Source organism: Mytilus trossulus, chromosome 4 (genome assembly GCF_036588685.1).
Source record: "Mytilus trossulus isolate FHL-02 chromosome 4, PNRI_Mtr1.1.1.hap1, whole genome shotgun sequence".
Taxonomy (NCBI): Eukaryota; Metazoa; Mollusca; class Bivalvia; order Mytilida; family Mytilidae; genus Mytilus; species Mytilus trossulus.
This window is the reverse complement of record NC_086376.1, coordinates 81,918,896-81,942,295: the sequence shown is the minus strand read 5'-3', so window position 1 is coordinate 81,942,295 and position 23,400 is coordinate 81,918,896. Positions and strand designations below refer to the sequence as shown.

The window sequence follows — 23,400 nt, the reverse complement described above, 5'->3', positions numbered from 1 at the left end:
TTCGGGGCTATCAATAAAAAAAAGGAGAGGAAGCGTAAAAATTATGCTTCAAACACATGCGTCGCAAGGTGGTTAATAGATCTCTTTTGTGACATGTGACGGACGCCATTTAACCATATCATTTTGTATAATACAATACAATGTAATCAACACCTCTACTAATTAGTCCTTTTATGTCGATAGCCATAAATGCAAACAGTTGATTATTGATTGTAGTTGATTTTCTGTCAAAATCTTAACGAGTTTAAGGTGAGTTCCGAGTACTGGTAAAGTCAGAGAACAAAAGTAGATAAACAAGATGGCTGAAAATTAATCGTTATGTTTATTTCTTTCGCCAAATTCTTTCGTCAATGACGTATTTTAATCGCCATAATTATTATTTTTCGCCAGCGGAAACCCTTATTGGATACATAAATAATATTACTACTTGATATTCTTTATGACCTATTGTATCCTTACTGCTGCTACTGCCATTAGAGAACTGAATGGATACTTTTTGTAGAGAACACGTGTGATGTGTTCACATGATATATGGTTGGGGCTAAATTCTTAAAAACAACGCACAAGTCATGTCATTAGAACAGTGACTTCAAGATACATAACTTGAACTGAAACAGTCGACAGTTTGAGGTTAATACGGATTTCGGTTTAACTCGCACACTTTATTTGAAAGTTTATGCACCAAAAAGGGACAGTCATTTGCCAAATGAGAATCAGGATCTATTTTTTTCTTTCTAGAGCACCAGTTTATTTAGGATTATAGCTGCTTATTAGTTGGTTTTATTTATTTTGAGTTAGTGAACTATTGTGTGTCGTTAGTTCATATTTCGTTTTTTTAACGACGTTGTGAAATTGTTTTTGACGTTTAAATATAGCTTTGTTATCTTTCGCTTGTCTTTTAAATCTTAGCCAAATATATTCTTAATGTGGTACTTAAGACTACAGGGAGATAACTTTGTAAAATCAGCAGAATGTTTTAATGACGTTGTGTGCATAAGGGATTACTAAGCTTCTCAATGAACAAAATAAGTGTTTGTCAAACTGCTATATAACCAGTGTATTTTTTCTGATAACACGGTTGGTTCAATTTTTTTGAAATTTTTATATCTTTGTCAAAGGGTCAAAGTAAATACTTTGTATCATAATTTTAAGAAAATTAAACAAGTCAAATTATTTTAATTAAAGTGTTAGGTACCACCTTAAATGACAGCAACTTAGATGAAAATGGTAAAAGGTAATAAAGGGCACTGGTCGATGCTTTTATGACAAACGGATGAATAGACTCTAGAAACGATTGCATTTTTTTTTGGAAACGGTTAAGCTAGAATGAGACGATAGATTAAATGAAATTTAAAAAAAATGCAGGTCAATTAAGAATCGAGAAATTGACAAAAATATAAATTGAGTCAGAATACAAATACAAAAAAGAGATAAAGCATCAGAAAATCAGAATTCATCAGAGAAGAATGAACAAAACAATAACATACATATCAAATTGTATACTTATCACAAAATCAATTCTGTACAATTAATTTAAAAATATTTAAAAAATAGTACTGTCAAAATACACACAAAGAACCAACAAATGTCTCAATAATAAATGTCCAAAAGTCTTCAGCTTTGAAATGTAAAAAACGTGACAAAAACAAGTCTGAATGAGTGTGAATAAAAAAAAGTGAAATTAAGAAAAACAAATATGAAAAATGTCAATACAACGAAACCCCATAACCAGTATCAACATTAAGTATGTATATATATGTATACATAATAAAAATGATTTCTACGTCAGAACTAGTATAAATATTTGAATAAAAGCATCGTTATGATGAGTATGGATGATCATGAAGTTAATGGTAACGTTTCTACCTCCAATTTTTTTTTTCAGCACCTTTATTAGATTTTCTGTTAGCAGATTGTTTCATCTTTATTTGTAGAATTTTCTTCAGATGATAAGAGTTGCAGATGAAAATGTGTGATGTTGTTCGGATTTTCATAAAGTCGTTCGTCTTCATCAAAGAAATTCATGTTATCGTTTATATAAATTTCTTGATCATTATTTTCTTCCTTGTTGTCCAATGAAGATGCGGTTTTCACAGTCCAAGAATTAGGGGTGCTGTCCTCATTTTGATATACATGTTCATCTGTACATGAGAACTTTATGTTCCCATTTATATATAATTCTTGGTCATTTGTTTCTTCCTGTCCGTGTGACGAAGATGTTTTTTTCAAAGTCCAAGAATGGGTGATGTTGTCCTGATTTTTATATAGATGTTCATCTGCACATGAAAACTTCGTATTCGCGTGTATATTATTTTCTTGATCATTGTTACTTTCCTCCTTGTCCGACGAAGATGTTGATTTCACAGTCCTAGAATGGGTAATGTCGTCCTGATTTTCATAACGTTGTTCATCTTCATAAGAAAACTTTATGTTCCCGTTTATATAATGTTCTTTTTCATGGTTTTCTTTTATTTTTTCCGAAGAAGATTTTGATTTCATAGTCCAGGTTTGAAGAGGAAAAGTGTCCGCATCAGTTTTCGGTGCTTGGTTACAATTTCCTTGCAGAGGTTGATATGGTTTTGGATATTCAACCTTCGCGTTGTCTTTTTTAATGAATTGCGGTAAATCGTTTGTATACCCGCATGGTTCATTCGTTAAATCATATATTTGCTCATACACATTACTGTTATGCGCGTCATCATTATTTTCGAAAGAAAAATTACTTTGATCAGATGTATGAATGCAACGACAACTTTCATGGAGAGCAAATGAAGGGGCGGCAGTGGTTCTGTCATTATTATCTGAATATAAAGGACAGATGCAAGTATAATGCTCGGAGATACGGATATTATCTTCTAAAGCTAAATGACAGACGGGATAAGTATCGTCTGAACGTCCTGCTTCTTCCTTTGCATTAGTTATATTCTTCATCTGAATGGGGTTTATATTAGAATTGTCTACCAGTTCCAACGCTTCAACTTCATCATATATACCGTTATATAAAGTGACTCGCATATTTCTATTATCTTCCTTGATAGATTGAATTTGTCTGCTATCCCTCGTTTTCCATATGTTCTTGCAACCGCAAAGACCTAGCACAAATATCATACCACAGACAATTACCAGAATGTATACGACTAATTTCCGATCAACAAATCCTGAAATCATGAAGATATTTGTTATCATCATTTGATCATGAGATAAATCAAGAAAAAAAATTCTTCTTATCTTTTTTCATTTTGTTTAATGGGATTTTGTTTGCTTTTCTATGGTTTATTTTGTTGTTTTTCTGGTTTTTATGTTAAAGATTATTTTTGTTTTATTAAGAGGAGAGAATACAATTTAATACAAACATTACATGAAACAAGATATCATCTAAACTATAGAACCCGGACTTCGATTTATTGTGTTATTAAAAACTTAACCCGCATCTAATCATACAAATTGGTACATGTAGTACAATACAAAATAACTAGAAGCCATAAAGAGTGTGTGTCGCTCAACAGGTTATTTGAGCAAAGCAGAACACACTCACAAAAAATGTATACAAGAAATGATCTCATTTAAAAACTCTATATTTTCTTTTATTTTGTTTTACTGATCTTTTAGTCTGTTTAGTTTAGACTGTATATCTGAATGATGATGTGGATTTGATACAAGTCACACAAAAAAAACAATAGCCACAAATCACCAAAAGGACAAGACAAGAACCAATAGAAAGAACGATAACAACAAGAAGATGGAAATGGATTGAACACACTTTACGTAAAAGCAACACAAATATAACAAAACAGGCACTAGATTGGAATCCCCAAGGCCATCGTTAAAGGGGGCGACCAAAATCCACCTGGCACAGAGATTTAACATCTGATCTCCAGAAAATTGGGAAAACATGGGGTGAAGCAAAGAAACTAGCCAAGGACAGGAAATGATGGAAAAATACTGTAGTCGCCCTATGTCCCCCATGGGACGAAGTGGATTAAGTCAAGTAAGTCACAAATCACCAAAACAAGATACCCACAGGTACTGAAAGCTATTTCAGACCCACTTTCAACTTATCAATAAATTTGAATATTCCAGATTAGTGAATCAATCTTTACAAATCCAACAGGTTCAGTGTAAATACGTCGTAAATCTTCAATATCAGAAGTAAACTTATCGACAGGAAGTAGGATCATAAACATAAATACGAATATAAAATTGAGAATGGAAATATTTCACATTCTTTTGGTTTATATTACAGTGTTTAAGTTGCATCTTTTAAAAAAAAAATACTTTCCTTTGATAATCTTAGGTTATATGGACTCTCCCGTTTTTAATTTGCCATGAATATATTTACATTAACTTACTCGGAATCGTTGATTGGGTAGTTGTAACTCTTGAAGACGTTTCAACGCAACCAAGAACATAATCACATCTACAAAAAACAATAAACTATTATACACTTTTTATTAATAATTTGTTAACCAAAATTGAATGCGCATAATTAAAGAATGAGATAATGCATGGCGAAGTTACAACATAAACCAATGTTTCTTGTTAGTCTTTTAGGCTTTTATATTTTGAAAGTGTTTTAACCGAAAACTACCAGCATGATATACTACAAAGAAAATATTCCGATGCAATACAGGTTCCCTTAAAGTAAAGTGGGTGTCTTCCATGATAATTGATTATAAAATACCAGAGACATTCGGTAACTGTTAATAAGTACAAGATACCAACCACAAAACTTTTACTTTTCTACATTGGATAGAGGTATAGGGGGAGGGTTGAGATCTCACAAACATGTTTAATCCCGCCGCATTTTTGCGCCTGTCCCAAGTCAGGAGCCTCTGACCTTTGTTAGTCTTGTAATATTTTATTTTGGTTTCTTGTGTACAATTTGGAAATTAGTATGGCGTTCATTATCACTGAACTAGTAGATATTTGTTTAGGGGCCATCTGAAGGACACCTCCGGGTGAGGGAATTTCTCGCTACATAAAAGACCTTTTGATGACCTTGTTTTTTTCTATGGTCGGGTTGTTATCTCTTTGACACATTCCCCATTTCCATTCTTAATTTCATTTTAAAATTATGCTACGATAACAATTTGAAACCAAGATTAAAAATATCACCTTTGACGATCATTACATTCACAAAAACAAAGGCAATCATTCCCATACCAGTTTTTAGTGCATGGCTCACAGTTAGACCCGTTAGTAAATATAAAGCCAGATGGACATGCTGAAAAATATTATTAAAAATTGTTTGAAAACTCTCATACTATAACAAAAAGTGTACACATATACTTTATTATTTTACAACCCAAGAGATGATCACTAATCGCCGTATACATTAGCAAATACACGACTTTAAAATGCAACAGCGTATTTTTTTTTATTCAATGGAGAAAAACTTCTAAGGTTCCACAACAAATATGAATAATGTAAACCTCTGAAATAAAACTGAATATAAAAAAAAAAATATTAGAAAATATGAAGCTCCCTGAAAACTCTTCCGATCAAAACCATGTTTAATTCAATCATTGAAAAAAAGGATAAAAATGAGCAACAATTGAAATGGATATAAATACGATTCAATTGATATTGTAAAAACGGATAGATGTTTTGGGATGATTGTGAAATAAAACCATGGCAAAATGTATTCGACTATACTCTACAAAAGACATCTCGGTTTCAAAGTTTAAATAGTGACACTTGAAAATTAAATCAATCAAAAATACAAAACAGTTTTGCAATGAATAAAGTAGATATTTGCGTCTTCGTTATTGGAAAGGGACGAGAATTTGACATACCCATCACTCTTAGGAAAGCGTAGGCATAACTTTTAGCATAACTGTCTTCACCATTTCTGTCAGATATTATATTTCCCGTCTCACAACTTATACTACTCGAGTCTTCTGGATACTTTACATTTTTAATTGTAAGGATTTCTTTATCTGCACTGAGCTGATATTTATGTGAAAAATTGCTATCATCTGCAAGAAACTAGTTTGATAATTATTATCATATTTATATTGAAAATATCAGATGCGCAACATCTTATTATAAAACTAAAAAGATGCTGCATAATCTTACTCGCATTTGATACTTTACAGCATCAATTTGCAGCTAAACAAAAAATGCATTAAACTTTGCTTCCTGTTAAAATCTTTTGAAAACAAAAAACGAGTTAATTCCCAAATATTAATGAAATTAGCAAAAAAATATTCTGGAACATCAGGAATCGTTACATGTTTATCCATTACTTAAAATATGTACAAAACATTCACACTCTTCATCATGGTATCTTATTTTTTGTCCATTACATTTTGAGGTGTAAACATTTTTGTTATTGTGGACCATGTGAATTGTCCCTTCCTTGTCGTCTTGTATCCATACATAAAAAGGGTAGGAAAAACTCACATTGTTCATCAGACAATTCTTTTCTATTTATCCTCCAAATAGGTTCTGAAGGAGTGTTTTCAGCAGGAAGGGATTCCATTTTGCACCTAAACACAGCATTTTGACCATCCGGGATAACTTGGGATTTAAGTGCCTCACCTTCTTGAAAAATCGGTTTGGCTAATTGATATAAAAGATTTTTTTTAATGAGGTGAATTATACAAGATCGAACTTTTGTGTCGGTTCTTTTAAGTCGTTGTCTTTCAATCAGTCGGCTTTGAGCGTTTCTTATGAAGGTTAATCAGAGAAGCGCTGCGGACACATGCAATTTATAACGGGTTATTTTCAGTGTTTTAAATAAAAAAAACACAGTTGTTTTCGTATGAAACTTTTTTTTGTCGAGTACGTATTAGTTGATGAGCGATACATGTTGGTCATATATTTATTCACCTCGATGTTTACATCTCGACTTTGAGGTAATGAAAAAACGCGGTTTGCGCATACTTAATATAGTAAGGATAATTTCATTTTATAGTGTGTGTTGTTCAACTTCGACATACGACTTGATTAATAAAAAAAACGACACTTTCCGATATATTACTATTGATACTTACTAGTCTTTCTTGGTTAATGTTGCGTTGATTTTGTGTAAAAGAATGTTGTTTGTCTATATTTACATGTATTTCTTTATTTATAAATAATTTTCTCGTGTATTTTTTCATTCTGTAACTGATGTCTTTCGTTAACTACCTGTAACATTCTTTCAATAGCATGAACTAATTTAGATCCCAATACAATCACTGATTAATTAATGTATACTTACATGTTACATTGACATATATGCGAGCTTCAACATAACCACCAATGTTGACGCCCTTACACCTATAAGTTCCTTCATCGGTTAATTCTAAATGTGTTATTTTCAGGTTTCTCCTGACACTAGGATCAGTGAATTGATATTTGCTACTTGGTTGTATTAGTTGATTGATGCCAGGCGAATACCATTCAATATCTGGAAGGGGACTACCATGAAAAAAGCAGATAAGAAAATCACTGTATAATAATTTTAAAAATGTTGGGCATTTGTTCAAAGTAATAGATAAAAATAACAGAAAAAAGAAAACTAAGGAAAGCTCAAATGCTATTTACACTCAAGAGAGCAACAAGAAATGTTTAACCAAATAAAACATGTATATTTTAGATTTTTGAAAGAATCCTCCTGATATGTGTGTGCTTGTATTAAGATTGCTAAATTGCAGTAAGGTAAATACTGATGCTTATCAACATTGATTGGATGTTAAAGACAGGAAAATACAGATCAATTACATGCGTTCAAACTTTTCACTCAGTCCACTTTGGTTGAAGGTTTTTTCTTTTCTTTTTTCAAAGGGGCAAAAGCTACGACTTAGACAAAAATCAAAGTTTAAAGTATTGATAAAAGCTGTATTGTGAAATATTATTTTAAAAGCAGAAAGTAAGGCTCAAATCTGTCAAAATTCGGTCATTAAAGTCACTGATGTATTATTTACTTGCAATGGAATAGTTCGACCTTATATGAATCGGTTTTAATGTGAACTTCAGTGTAACCCTTTAGTAAGATATGGGTTGCGCGTGTACTAGATAAAGGCAACAGTAATATACCGCTGTTCGTAATTCATAAATCGATTGAGAAAAAATAACAAATCCGGTTTGCAATTATATGTGCTCAACTATTAAAAAGAAAAGAATGTCAACATTGAAAGTTACTCAAGGTTTAACCATTTCGTTAACTGTTAAGATTCACACAAAACAATTCTTATACTTATTAAAATGATGATAAACTCATTTTGTTCAAGGTATAAAATGATATTAAACAGATTTTAAAAAGTTTAATTTCACATGGTCGCTTTATATCTCTATTCATATATTTATGAAGTCCATTTTTGATTTGCATACTCAATATAAAAATGAAGGACTTTCGATTAGTCAGATCGATATGATATAACACTTTGTACCTCTTTTAAAGTCCATTAACGAGTAACACCAGGAATATGACAGTATCTCAGTAGCCAGTACTTCGGTACTGGCATGAATACGGATTTTTTTGTGTTATTAAAATTTGTTGTAACAAAATGTTAGAAATTATTGTAAATAAAGGAATGTATCTCCCTTATGTAAAGGTATGATTCCTTTCACGGATTTGGCTATACTTTTTTGAACCCTTTGGAATTATAGCTCTCCATTTTTATATAAATTTTGGATTTTAAATATTTTGACCACGATCTTCACTGAAGAGACATGTACTGTCGAAATTCGCATCTGGTGCAGGAAAATTGGTACTGTTAATGTTATTGCTTTTAATTAGTGCCAAGGGTTCATATAATGGGATTTTTGTTTTTGTATGGTTATTTATATTTGAAAACATGATGCATTAACTACTTTATTGTTCCTTTTTTTAAATCAGTTACTACTAATACTCTTATATCAATATATGTATACTTTGTGTCCTTCCTTTAAGTTATTTGTTTTGTTTCGTTGTTTATGTACATACAGGGGGAGATTTACGTAGTAGCCAAAATTTAGAACTCGGCACATTATAAATATATCTGCACCAATTCAGAAACGTTTTATTAAGTTGGTTTAAGTAGGTCGTTGTCTGTTGTGTTTTTTCAATCATTTATCGTCTGAGCATCTCTTAGGCTGGTGACTATTTAATGTTTGATAAAGTAATGTCAGTGCTTTTCATAAATTTTCTTACCTACTTACATTCAAGTCCTTTGGTATCAGGCGGGAAATTATATCACTGACAAATATACAACATCTTTGTATCTACATAAAACTTACTATCCGGAAAAAATGCACTGTAGTTCAGCATCTCTTCCAAGTAAGCCCTTTACATCATATGAGAAAAGAAGTTTTGGTTTAATATAATTAGGGTTGATATCTGAAATAAGATTTACAAATATTAGTATACGCATGCGTATTAACTCAGATTTAGGAGGTTAGAATCAAAACAGTTATCTCAGATAAGTGAACTTATGTCATAAAAACAATATCCCAGAAAAACATCTGTTTATGCTAGAACAAGCTTTTAGCAACAGCTAGTACTCCATGTGCGGGATTTTCTTGCTGCGTTTAAAACCCATGATGGTCATTTGCCGTTTTCTGCTTTTTGGTCGAATTGTTGTCTCTTTGACACATTCCACATTTGCGTTCTCAATTTGTTTTGGTTGGTTATTGAAAACACAATTAGAGAGAAAGCAACTTATAGCGTTAACAAGTTAATTCCGTTAGGTATAAGAAATGGGAAAATAATCAAATGGTTATTTCAAAGTCTATGTCGATACTGACACGGTAATAACTGACTTTTCTAAAAGCGTAAATTTATTGCGGCAATTGTAAATTACATGCCTGTGAACTCTTTTCGCAAAAATTATGTCTAGCTTTATTAATTACCTCTCAAGATTGTCATAATTACATTGCCGCCTTTGTAAAATGCTCTCATTAACTCATTGTTTATTCCACATGCGTAAGGGGTAGCTGCTGTAGATGTATCTTCAAGGTCAACGTACAAAAAATGTAGAGTACCTATTCAACATACAACATTTTAATAAAAAGGTTAGCGCTTCAGTTTGGTCCAAGTTTCACATGAAACTAGCAATCCACCAATCAAAGGGCAATGGTGTGAATAATTACTACTGTAAATTCAGAAATACTGCGAGCATTCATTATTGCGATTTTGTCAGTTTAGACTTAAATGCGAGTTTAAAGTTCTGAGATTATGACCCTGTCACATTTTCCGCAATAATTAAAACATTGCAATAATTTATGAATTTACAGTATCTCATTAATTGATAGACAAAACAAAGACACTAGATATTGTCCAATGAACAGGTGGAATTTTTACAGTTGAACATGTACTCTTTACAATCAAAAATATTTGGTAATATTTTTGATATAGTTTTTTAACTAGTCATATGAACCCGCTCTGTGATGTCCGATGCAAAAAATATGTGTGTAGATTTTCCAGAAACATATGTAATCAATCACGCATTTTTATCCATTTTAAACGAAAATTAAACTTGAGCAATGATTCATGACAGACTTGTAAACCTTGCAAGAAAAACATTTATCAATATAGTTATATCATTACTCATAATAAGTTAGTACACCTATGTTCTGTTATATGTGATTGACAAAACGCCTTTGGGCTATACAAATAAGGAGATCGATTGTATGATTACATCTTGACTTGCAGATCTTTGTCGGTCTTTTTAAAATTTCTGTCTATGATGTTTTTAAGAATAAATCTACATTAAATTGTAAATTTCGTACGCAATTCTAATGGTAAAATGTAGAATGTACAACATTCTGAACATTTCTGAACATTCCTCCCGATACATTTTCTCTTATCTCTAGCGTTAGACACCTGTGTTCTGTTATATGTGATTGGGAAAATGCTTTTGGTCTATACAAATACGGAGATGTTGTATGATTACTCAATGGAACAACTATCAACCAGAGGTCGGAAATAAGGGTAGTCGAATCTCTCACAAGCAATCAAAAACTATAACTGGAAATAAACTATTCGATTCTGTTCAAAACAAAAGGTAGGCCTAGCTCTAATATGCCAAACATTCATTATTTCAAAATAAGGTAATACATTACAATCACGTAGACTCATTACTCTTTGTTTCTTTGTTCAAACCACTACTTAATTCAAAATGTTTTCTGTAATATTTCACTGTCTTTTTGTATTTGTTTTCTCTTCTATATTTTACATTCGCAGTTTTGATGTTTCTCATGTGATGGCCACTTACTCCCAATCATTTATTGGTTATCTGATACTCATGATCTATCCGTTTTCTATTTGAGGAATGACTGTAATATTTGTTCTTTCTGTGAAGAGACCACATAAGTAATGGGTTCACACTAGATAACCCGCGAAGCAGGTTATTCTAATGCGCGCACTACATGTTTTCTGTCATTTTGAATAGATAGTAAAAATATATCAGTCATTTCTTATAATTTAATTGTGAATTCCTTTTTAAATCGGAGTAAACTATGAAAAAAATGATGACGTCACGGTCACATGACAATATTATGTCTATGAGCTGATAAACAAAACAACGTCAGCCAATCAGAAGACACGTTACATCCAAAATTAGATAATGGACCAATGACATATTTTCATATCTCGGTGTAAGATCTTTCAAATACCATTTGATAGTATTTAAAAATAGTATATTTACCAATACGTCCAAAACCCAGTAGCTAGTAATTCAGTATTTTTTGTTACTGTACATAAATTATACTTTTTCGTTTATTATCTTGAACATAAATTAGGCCGTAATTGGTTTTTTCTCGTTTGAATTGATTAAAATTTTTCATTTTGGAGCCTTTTATAGCTTACTATGCGGTAAATGTTTTACTTCTTGTTGAAGGCCGTACGATGAGCTAATGTCTGTGTCATTTAGTTTCTTGTGGAAAGTTGTCTCATTTACAATCATACCACATCTTCTAATTGATATATATATATATAGAGAGAGAGAGAGACAGACAAAAACAATGTTCGATTTATGATGTGATTTTTTGTGTTTTTTACTTAAACTGTATATATATATATAGAAGCCCAGGTGGTCGTGTGGTCTAGCGGGACGGCTAAAATGCAGGCGATTTGGTGTCACGATATCTCAGTAGCATGTGTTCGAATCCCGGCGAGGGAAGAACAAAATCATTTACAGATCTTACATTGTGGGGTTTATGTTTAGACGAGTTGTATATAATTATTATACTAGTGGCCAAAGTCCTTAAATTAAGGTTGTATACTATCATGAAAAATAAACACATGAATGTGTTTCTGAAAGGTAGTTTAACAAATTAAGAATTTATTGTATGGACTGATGACTTAAATGAATTTACCATTTTTATCAATAGCTATTCGTTTAGTTTCACGAATAGTATTACTGGTTCCATCCCCTAACTTCCATTCAACTCTACACTCGTCATTAGGTTGACATCTCCGTTTACCCACACATGGTATAGACACACTCCTATACTGATAAGCATCTGGTAATGTCCTTTCAATTGAGTTGCTAAAACTTGTAATAACTATAAAAAATGGTAAAAAATAGTTGTTAGGTAAAATCAAAGAAATTGAAACAAGGCTTTTCTTGTGGTTTAGTTTTGTAGTATAACATAAAACATAACTGCATGTCAAATTTTTGTTTTATTGATAAGGAATCTGCGAGTTGATATATACTTTTTAGAATATGGTTGACTGGGCTACATGAATTTGACCACTTTGATTCAGGAATATCCCTTTGTATAATGTCATAATAAATTTTAGTGCTGACTTTTTCCCAGAAGTGTTAGAAGGCTACATTGTACAAGTGACATTCCATTTGGTCACAATTAAATACAAAGTTTTTTTTCGTGAGATTCTTACTAGAAAAGAGAAATTCCCTATGAGCATCATTGTTAATGATAACCTTTGTTATATAAGAAGATCGATTTTTTTCAACTTATTCAAAAACATATTTCTTTCATATACATTGATTTCCCTCTCTACAACAGAAATAAAATTCGGTTAGTATAAGTAAGTTAATACCCTTTCTTTCTAGAGATTTCATCGGCGAAGAGATGTGTATTTAAAACAACACCGCGCATAGTCAATATGTAAAATAAAGGCAATAGTAGTATACCGCTGTTAAAATCTCATAAATCCGTGGACAAAAATCGGGGTAACAAATGAGAGATCTACTTCTCTTATTGACCTTAATATAATAGGATTCCCGTAACGCGTTTTTGTATTAATTGATTATTCAAAGGGTAATTCACATGAGGCCTCTTGCATCAGTAAATACCTACCAACGAAGAGCTGACTTAATGTCAGTTCTCCTTGGGAAAAAGTAAAATCACATACTGAACTCCGGGGAAATTCAAAACGGAAAGTCCCTTATCAAAAGGAAAAATCAAAAGCTCAAACACCTCAAACGAAATGCTATTGATAGCAACTTCAAATCCTGACTTGAGCAGGCACTCAAGCCTTTGGGGAACAAGTCAGTTAAAGTCGGTCGTATGTTTAACTGAGTTAGATGTATAAATTGTTCAAGTCTAATTTGGAGGATCGGGTGTATAAATCGATTCCTTGTAATCGACGGGTGTTTCGCTTTCTGCACATGAACTTGCAACAACTATTTTCGTAATTCGGTGGTTGGTTGACAGGATGAATGTTTTCCCATTTTCAAAATACCCTTTTTTAGTTTTCTAAGTTTTCATTTCCCATCTTTCATCCCATTTGCCTTTCTTTAGGAATCAACGTAATAATGAAATGATTTTAACGGATTCTAGTCCTCAATATGCTTGAAATGATTAAGCAAAATGTACAAAGCAAGTACAGGCTAATGAATCAGTGGTTTGAAGATGTTATATTAATATAGATGAAAAACATGTGTATTAAAATGTTTTGTCTTCTACGCACTCTTCCACTTTTAGACAGCTCGACACATAATTATTTATAACTTTCTTGATTTAACCATGATAGGCATGTCTTTGAAATGTGATATTTGACAAACCGAACATTCAAAAATATTAAGATTAAAAAGATTATAACTAAATAATCAAATTCCTAAAGAATTCACAAAATGACCGTTTACATATAAATTAACATACCTGCTCTTTCTATCTGAAACGCTGCAGAGGCTGCTGTTCCATATTTGTTTGTGGCAAAACACTGATAGGTACCGAAGTCACGTAGTGACGGTTTGGTTATTGTCAGTTTTCCTGTGTTTTGATTCAATGAAATATGTAGGCTATAATAATTAGATAATACTCTACCGTCATGGATCCATTCAAATCTGTAATATAAACATATGACCGTATATATAATGTTTTGCGTTCATATATTTATCCTGTATAGACATGTTGTTCTGCATTTATATATTTACCTTTATTGTGAACGGCGTTAATCATACTTCAAGACAATGCTAGACGACTATAATGAAAGCCAAAAAAAAAAAAAAAAACCTTTTTGGAGGACGCGTTTTCCTGGTGTAAAAGAATATCATTTTGAACAGCAATCATATTATTTTTTTATTTATCAATCAAGTTATACATTTGTTCATTTATTTATGTTGATGAGTTTTCCTTCACTTCATTGTTGAAGAATCAAGGAGAGACAAATGGGTTGATTTATGATAAAAACTATATGTTTTTGTAGCTGTGTATATTACATGACAAATCCACAAATTGATTACATAATTATACTTTTTAACATCTCCATTAGTTATTAAATGTGACTGTAAGGCAACTGAATGTTACTGTACAAAACATTAAGAACAAACTTACGTTGGTGTTGGATTACCAGATGATCTACATTGAAAGGTTTTTGTTAAATCATCCTCTTCTTTCATGTAGTAGGATTCTTCAAAACGACTTGTTATCAGAGGTGGCTCCTCATCTGAAATAAATGAATACCTTATAGTATACAAGGAATAAAACAAACCATGAAAACTTTGTATTGACCTTTTAACCATAAACTCAGTTCAAGTTCAGATGAACCTTGCCAGACTGACATGTACAACTTACAATAATAAATACATCAACTATAGTTGACATATTGCTTATTATTGACTTAAAACAAAACAGACAAAAACACAAAAAGTCAACATTGAGCAATAAACCTTAAAGTGAAATCCCGGTCAAATAAAATCTGACTGATCACATGTTCATTGTAAAATATGTCTATACACCAAATATAGTTCCTCCATTGCATACAGTAACAAAAAAAACCCCCAGAAAACATAACCTCAACCACTGAACCATGAAAATTATGTCAAAGTCAAATGAAACCTGACACCAAAGTTACACCAAACAATCATTCCATTAACAAATTAAATAGACCAGTTTCAGATTAGCTGATTTAAAGACAAATGAAGAAACGTTTTTCGCTTACTGCTTACTTTGCTATTTTTATGTTCAAATGTTTACCGGCTTTGAATGATTTGATCAGTAAAATTTCGGACAATAAAAGAGGTAAATGAATTATTGTTTTAGTTTTCCAATAATAAAAATGGAACGAATGAGAAAGACAGACAAACAACAGTAAACAAGATACAACACAGAAAAACAAATACTAAGCAACACGAATCCAACAAAAAACTTGGGATGGTCTAAGGAACTCCGGAAGGGTAAGCAGATCATGCTCCAATCGTGGCACTCGTCGGGTCAGGAATATCACAGTTGATATCCAATCGTTTGTTTATGTGTTACATTTTTGTTTTTTGTTCATTTTTTATATATAAATAGGCCGTTAGTTTTCTCGTTTGAATTGTTTTACATTGTCTTATCGTGTCATTTTGGTCTAGATCTTTAGTGGATAGTTGTCTCATTGGCAATCATGCCACATCTTCTTTTTTATATTGGTACAGGACATTTTTAGATTTTTAAAAATATTTCGGTTGAAATAAACCGACAACGCCATGGCTAAAACCGAAAAGGACAAAAAAAGAGTAAAATGTGTGCTGTATTATATATTAAACTTTTTTATATTATAATGATTACGGAATAGACACTAAGTGGATATCGTCTATTAAAAATATTTTTGATAATTGTGGTATGTTTAATATATGGAATGCACATTTTGCTGATAAATGGGTGTCAAAATGTATTGAGCAAAAACTCAAAGATCAGTTTCAACAAGAATGCTTTGCATTTGTTGCAGAATCACATAAAGCTTTATGCCTTCGTATTTTTAAAAATAATTTTCAATTGGAAAAATATTTTTCTGTTTTACTTTACAAATTCATTGATACATTATGCTAATATAGTCACCACTTGCCGATTAAGGCTGGACGGTGTCAGGGTTTGCCGAGAGAAGACAGGATATGCCGTCTCTGTGACCCAAACGGCATTGGTGACGAGTACCATTATATTATGAATAATTGTGGATCTTTTATGTTTGAAAGAAAGAAATTTTTACCTACAAACTGATGGTCTGACCCTAATATCTATTAATTTGATCAACTGTTTAATTCATGTAATATGGTATTATTAGAAAACACTATCTAAATTTATCAAAGTTATAAATGTGAAAGTCAGTCCTTCAAGTTAATTTCATTGTATTGTTCACAAATGCTTGTAAAAATTGTACCTTATAGTTATATGTATGTATGTTCTCTATAACTATGTAACTGTAGTTTTATGAGAAATGAAGTATTCGTTTATTGGACATACATCTAGTTTACACTAAACATAGAAAAAAAAAGGCACCAGTAGTATACCGCTATTCGAAAGTCATAAACCGATTGAGAGAAATCAAATTCGGATTACAAACTAAAACCGAGTGAAACACGTGAACTATAAGAGGAAAGAAACGAAACAGCAGAAACACTAAAGAACAACAAAAAACAAAAGACAATGCAACACAGAGAGAAACGAACTATAAGATAAACACCTTACATTTTCCTGACTTGGTACAGGACATTTTAAGATAAAAAGTGGGTTGAACCTCGTTTTGTGGCTAGCCAAACCTCGCGCTTTATGGCAATGTTACATAAGAGTTACAACGGATATGTTAAATCAATTTAGGACGGTACACAAAAAAGCATAATAAAAATACAAACTGGGTGTCACTAATGTAGCCTTGTCAACAAAGGTGACGTCACATGTGTATTTCTAAAAATTAAATATGAATCGAGATTTAGCTTGTAATCTTGTTATTTGATGTATTTTATAACAATTACAAGAATATTAAAAGAGAATTGTGTTAGTAATTGTGCGACTTACTGCACTATCTAACTATGTCTGCCTATTGGGACAAACTATTTTCATATGAATCGGAGTTCCTTCAGACCCATGTCATAAACAAGAAGATCAAAGAAGCCAGGTTATTTAATTTCACATTCAGATATATTGATGATGTTCTTTCAATTAACAATCCAAACTTTTCTGATTGGGTTCCATTAATATATCCCCCAAATCTAGAAATTAAAGAAATAAACAGACAGAGCTTCATCCGCCTCATTTTTAAACTTTTACCTCTAATTTAACATACACGGTCATCTCAGTACAAAAAATCAAATATGACAAACGAGACGATTTGGACTTTGACATTATAAATTTCCCCCACCTTAGTAACAATATACAAGCTTCACTTGCAAATGGGATATAGATTTCTTATCTTATTCGGTATTCAAAAGCATACAGCAGCTACTCAGGAATATGACAGTTGTTGTCCATTCATTTTATGTAGTTGAGCTTTTTGTCGTTTGAGATTTTGTCGCTTGATTAGTGACTTTCCGTTTTGAATTTTCTTTGGAGTTCCAATATTTATGCGATTTTACTTTTTCTTCCAAATCAAATTGGGTTAAAACAAATAAATCCTGTGCACATAGTAGCTTTATAATAAAAGCATAAAAATGAACTGCATGATTGATTATCACTACTTTTACATATGAATAGACAAATAAAAAATCAGTATTACATTTACTGTGTATCGTAATATATTTATATTTACATACTTATTTAATAAAAATGATATATATCAATAAACAATATGCAAACTGCCGATACCAGTTGATAATAGTTATACTTGGACAGAATCGTAATATTAACTATTTTTCAATAGAGATTTAAATGCATCAAATTATTCAGTACATAATTTCAAATATAATGAATAATAATTTACATTACATTCGACAATTTTCCAGGTTTCATGATAAAAGAGATCACAGTTTTCGGCACAAAATGTTTGATTCTCGTTATTATATTTTGTCATTGTTTTAACAAAATCCTGCTTGTTATGTTTAAAATAAAGCTTAATTTGTAAAATTTATCGGTTTCCTGTTTTCAGAATGTTATGACATAATATTAGTTTTTTTTATCAAATTTCTAATTTCCTGTTATTAAAATTTGTTATTTTCCTTATATAATCATGTTTATTCTGTTCCAAATATAGTTATATTGATATAAAAAAAATAATAAAGGCAACAATAGTATACCGCTGTTCGAAATTCATAAATCGATTGAGAAAAAAAAAAGGTTACAAACTACAACTGAGGGAAACACATCAAATATAAAAGGAGAACTACGACACAACAGAAACACAAAATTAAAATGTAACACACACAGAAATAAACTTTAACTGTTATCGTCAATTATCAAAACATATATTACTTTGAAGGCTTTTTAGTATACCAAAATTGCTGATATTCTGGACACAACACAACTCAAAGACAAATGTGTTAAAAAAAGATTTCGGATTAAGATTACGTGTCATTTCATCCTTGGATCAATATTACTATATTTAAAACAGCCCTCTTTTCGAGTCCCCGTGTAAAAGAATTTTTATACGATATCATATTAGAAACTCGATTTTCAACTCGAAATCTTATTCTAAATAAGAATCGAATTCAAAGTGTAATTTGAACTCGAACTCTAACTCCTCAAAAGGTCACCCAAATGTAACGTTGAAGTTGAATTGTATCTCAAAATCTACCTTAAAATGTGAAACAAACTCTGAAACTCAAATCGATCGAACTCAATGCTATTTCCAAATTTAATTTTATTTAAGGTCGATTGCTATTCTTATCCGAGTCAAATGAAACAAAGGACATGGATATTGGTGTTAACAATAGAACTAGTTTTGTTCCAAAATGGTCACTTAGTTTTACCTCATCAAGTAAGGACCAATGTGAAGACCACACAAAAAAAATCACATAACCAAATCAATAATTGGAACGAAAACACCATGCATAGAGTTTAAAATCGTTTAATTGTGAAAAACTATTTTGTAATGTAAAAGCCATATAAGGAAACTGCAAATCATCCGTGGTAAGAGAGAGTCATATCTCTTACACGTAAAAGTCAACCTTGAAGATTTAGAGAGCAGGCTAATGCCGCTACAAGTCACCACTCCCATGCACCCGCAAAATTGAAAGGGATTAAAATAAGTTGCAATAACTTTTAGATAAATATGTTTAAACTAAACATCATTACAAAATAAATAAAAAAATACATATAGCATGAAAAGAAACAACTACGTATACATTCATTACGTTAACCGAAATACACATAAAGTAAAGATAAAACCACAAAACTAATGACAGAACCACATTAAATAATAGTGAAAAATCATATTAAGCAATGACAAACTTTTATCATATCAATACGAAGTCATATAGTGTAATATCGAAATATTATTAAGTAATTACTATTTATATAGAGTTAAATCAAAATATGATTACGTGATATCAAAACCATACCATGTAATGCAAAATATAATCAAGAAAAAGTAAGACCACATAACAGTATGCCAGAGTACCACATAAGCATAGTGGCGTTCCATGTACAAGTATATATCATTTCATGTCGACGCTAAAATGACCCTATGCGCTTTATTCCGCTCAAATGTCAGCCCACATTATATTTAATCTTTATCGATTCTTTAATATCGACTTTTCTCGAAAACTAACTGATGAGCACTAGCTCAAAATTGATATAGGTGGTTTTTTTTTATATCAACTTGAAATAAATATTCTTTCCTTTCAAACATGTTTTCAATCTAAAAATACCAAATTTCTCTTTTTAATACTTGGAACTCTAGTATTTTCTCAGTAATTCCTATATCTACTTATCCAAATAATGTTAACCCTTAATGACAAAAATGTATCTGAACATGTGAATTCAATTACCACAAAGACTAAATATATACCAACATTTCATCCAATTAAAATACATCCTCCGTAATTTAAAAAGTTGTTCATCGATACACGTTGCTGTTGACGGCTAAATTGTATTTTTTTTTTAAATATGGAATCGTATATAATATGAACTTACGTATGTTTTTGTTGCAGGTTTGAGGACTAGTCTCTTCTCTCAATGAACTGTTTCTTCTTTGACTAAAACATAAAAGACAAAATTAAAAGGTAAGTAAATTTGGTCAAAATAAAGTTTGAATGAAGAATTCAATTCAGAATTATCGGAGTTGATTTGCAGCGCACTATAATCCTTTAGATAATTTACTTCTTTTTCGTTTACTCTTGAAAACAAATAAAAGTGTTATGTGTTTAAGTTCTATTAATCGTTCGGTAAAATCAGCTGTAAAGTATCATTAGAAAGCGTGCCACATTTCCTAATTTCTACATTGATAACCAAATTATTCAATAGTCACGGTGCATTGTCGCGTTACCAGCTATAGCGAAATGTGTTTTAGCTTGCTTAATAAAATTTACAAACTTGAAATCGACCGCAAGAATTTTTGTTTGTTTAAAGTTATATTAATAAAGTCGATCGCAGTATTAGAAAATGATAATAGAAACATACTCATCTTCAGCATTCTCTAAATTTGAACCAGAATTGGTCGGCAACTGCAAAAAACTATATATCGCTAGCACTATTACACACATCATCCTCACACTAATCGAAAATCGAGAAAATCGCAGGTGAAAGTTATTGTACTTATTTTAATAAGTTTGAATTGAATTATTTCCCGGTGGTAGACACATGGTTTTAACGATAATTGTATTAATCATAATTACATAGAACAAAGTCCACTTAACCTGTAATTGTTTCACTTATTTGTTGAAACATACCGGAATTGAATTATCACGAATTCTAATAAATTCCCAACATTTGTTAAAAAATGTCATCAAATCAAAATGCATCCGTATTTCAAAATGTTGATCATCAATACATGTTCAATCTTCGCTAGCCGTGAAGAGAAGAGGAAAGAATCGTTACCCTATAAATATGGCATCGTTAACCAAAATTAGTGTATTTGTATTTGTATTTCAAGACTGAAATAGGCACATTTCCTGGTATTGGATTGGTTCCCCTTTTTTCTAGTATTATACATGCATGAACTGTATATCAACCCGCAAATAGTAATCAGATAAACACTTTATTTTGGATTTGGGACGCCCGAAACACAATTTCACCATCCTAGTCCCTTAATGTATTCCGTATTATTAATACCAACAATAAGTTCCTAGTCGAACCCGATACGAAAAGAATATGTCACATGTAGCTTCAGGTTGTAGTAAGAAACCAGGACAGGCTCCAACAGAATTATCTTGATCTCAGAAAAAAATTATATCATAGATAACTCGAGTTTTAACTCGAAATCTTAAACCTAATTCAAAACGGTCTAACTAGAACTAAATAAAACCTCAAAAGATTACTCAAGTTCAAATTTGAAGCTGAGAGATGGAAGTCGAATTGTAATTCAACTTTACTGTTTAATGTGAATCAAACTCAAACTTCAACCGAATTTGAACTCTTTCCTGGATTGATGACCACATTTAAACAAAGATATCATTTCCCCCCAAATGGTCATGTGGTTTTACTCCATCAGGTAACGTGCCACATCTATATTAACTGGAACGAACACATCATGTAAGATCGTCATATTTTGAAAAATCATTATGTGATGTTTAAAAAACCCATATACATTTTCAAATCATCATTAGAAATTAACAACATCACCATGCATGTAATGAAACAACTGCATTTTATACGTCAATCCACATACACATCAAATTAGTATAAAATTGCTTAATGACACAACCACATTTAATAATGGTGAAACCACATGATCGAGTGATGACAAAACATCATTAAGTAATGGCAAAACTGTATCAAGTCAATACGAAATCATATCATGTAATATCGAAATATCTTTCATTAATGACTATTCCATATTGAGTTATATCATAACATGATAACGTATGATGTCGAAACGATATAATGTAAAGACAAAAAAGAAGACAAAACAACCTAGAACATAATTTCAACTAAGGCAATTTCTTGGCATGTCAAGTATAACATTAGGGTGTTAATTGTTTCTGGAATGTCATCTCCGGAACCAATACACAGGAGAGCAGGTAGTATCGTGTACAATGAATACCAATATGTATCACCGGGTTGTGACAGCGGAGAGACAGATGGGAACCACTTCAAGATTGTCGCTCCAAAGACGATCTAACCATGGCCTACAAGATACAAAACTGATTGGTAAACATTATCATTTAACCCATCTATCATTATAACCCCTTGATTCATGGACCAGAGGAGGTTATCGAATATACCAGATCATACCAGAGACATTTGTCTCTGAATATACAAACATCGTACTCTATAAAAAAGTACTTATAAAGTACTTATATCACATCTCCTTTGTTTAACCTGGGGTGATCTGAGACGGATCATCCCTACCGTATCACCCTAGCTTGAGTTTTTTAGTTTTGCATGCTTTCCTTTCTTTTGTAACATTTTGGCGGGAATGCCCAATCCACAATAAAACTTGGGACTATTATTATTTATACGGATAATTCTAACTTTCAAAATGTATGTAGAAGACCAGTAACTATGCTTGGATTCGGACCTAAACCTTCAACCCACGACTTAAAACCCATAAACCGGGACGATTGAATACGAACTCATTGTTAATTTAATATACTTAAACATCGTGTCCGGGGCTATTGATTTAGAGGGAGTCATGGGCCCCTCCCTCTTTTCTGGGAAAAATTTGGTTGGTTTTATAGGAAACCGCTGAAGCATGAACAGAGCGGGCCCCCTCTTAGTCAGTCACTGAGTGGGACCCACTTATTAACATTTCTGGATCCGCCACTGTATATAATGATATACACTGTATCATAAGGATTGTTTGCTCCGTGGCATGGGATATTTGCATAATTTAAACTGAGGCATTTCTTGGCATGTCAAGTATAACATTAGGGTGTTAATTGTTTCTGGAATGTCATCTCCGGGATTGAAACAAGAGCCATGCCAGCGGTTAACTTTTAGAAAGAGAAGAAAATCTTTCATTAATGCAAGAGATCAGTTCATCAATATACGTAGTACAGAGTGCACGTCTAAGTATACATCAGGCTAGCGTTTCACAAAAAATCGTGTGTTTCTCTAGGAACAATTACAGTGGTTTCGTTGCCTGTCTCAAGTTCTGGGTGAGAGGAAACTCGATAGCATGCTCCTTTCCCATCATATCGATTCAGCCAATTCGGCTGAAAAAGGCTGTTC

General features: G+C 31.8%; 1 protein-coding gene across 1 annotated transcript; it reads right to left on the bottom strand.

The window, feature by feature from the left end:
• Nucleotides 1-1,565: 1,565 nt before the first annotated feature.
• LOC134716116 (neuroglian-like) lies at nt 1,566-20,864 on the bottom strand. Its single transcript, XM_063578892.1, has 12 exons — nt 20,689-20,864; nt 20,203-20,264; nt 14,713-14,824; nt 14,038-14,222; nt 12,286-12,474; nt 9,820-9,951; nt 9,208-9,307; nt 7,208-7,407; nt 6,406-6,564; nt 5,796-5,978; nt 4,350-5,224; nt 1,566-3,158 (listed from the first exon to the last, which is right to left on the bottom strand). The coding sequence occupies exons 1-11, from the start codon at nt 20,772-20,774 to the stop codon at nt 5,112-5,114; spliced, it is 1,521 nt and encodes a 506-aa protein (XP_063434962.1). The 5' UTR covers nt 20,775-20,864; the 3' UTR covers nt 1,566-3,158; nt 4,350-5,111.
• Nucleotides 20,865-23,400: the final 2,536 nt, after the last annotated feature.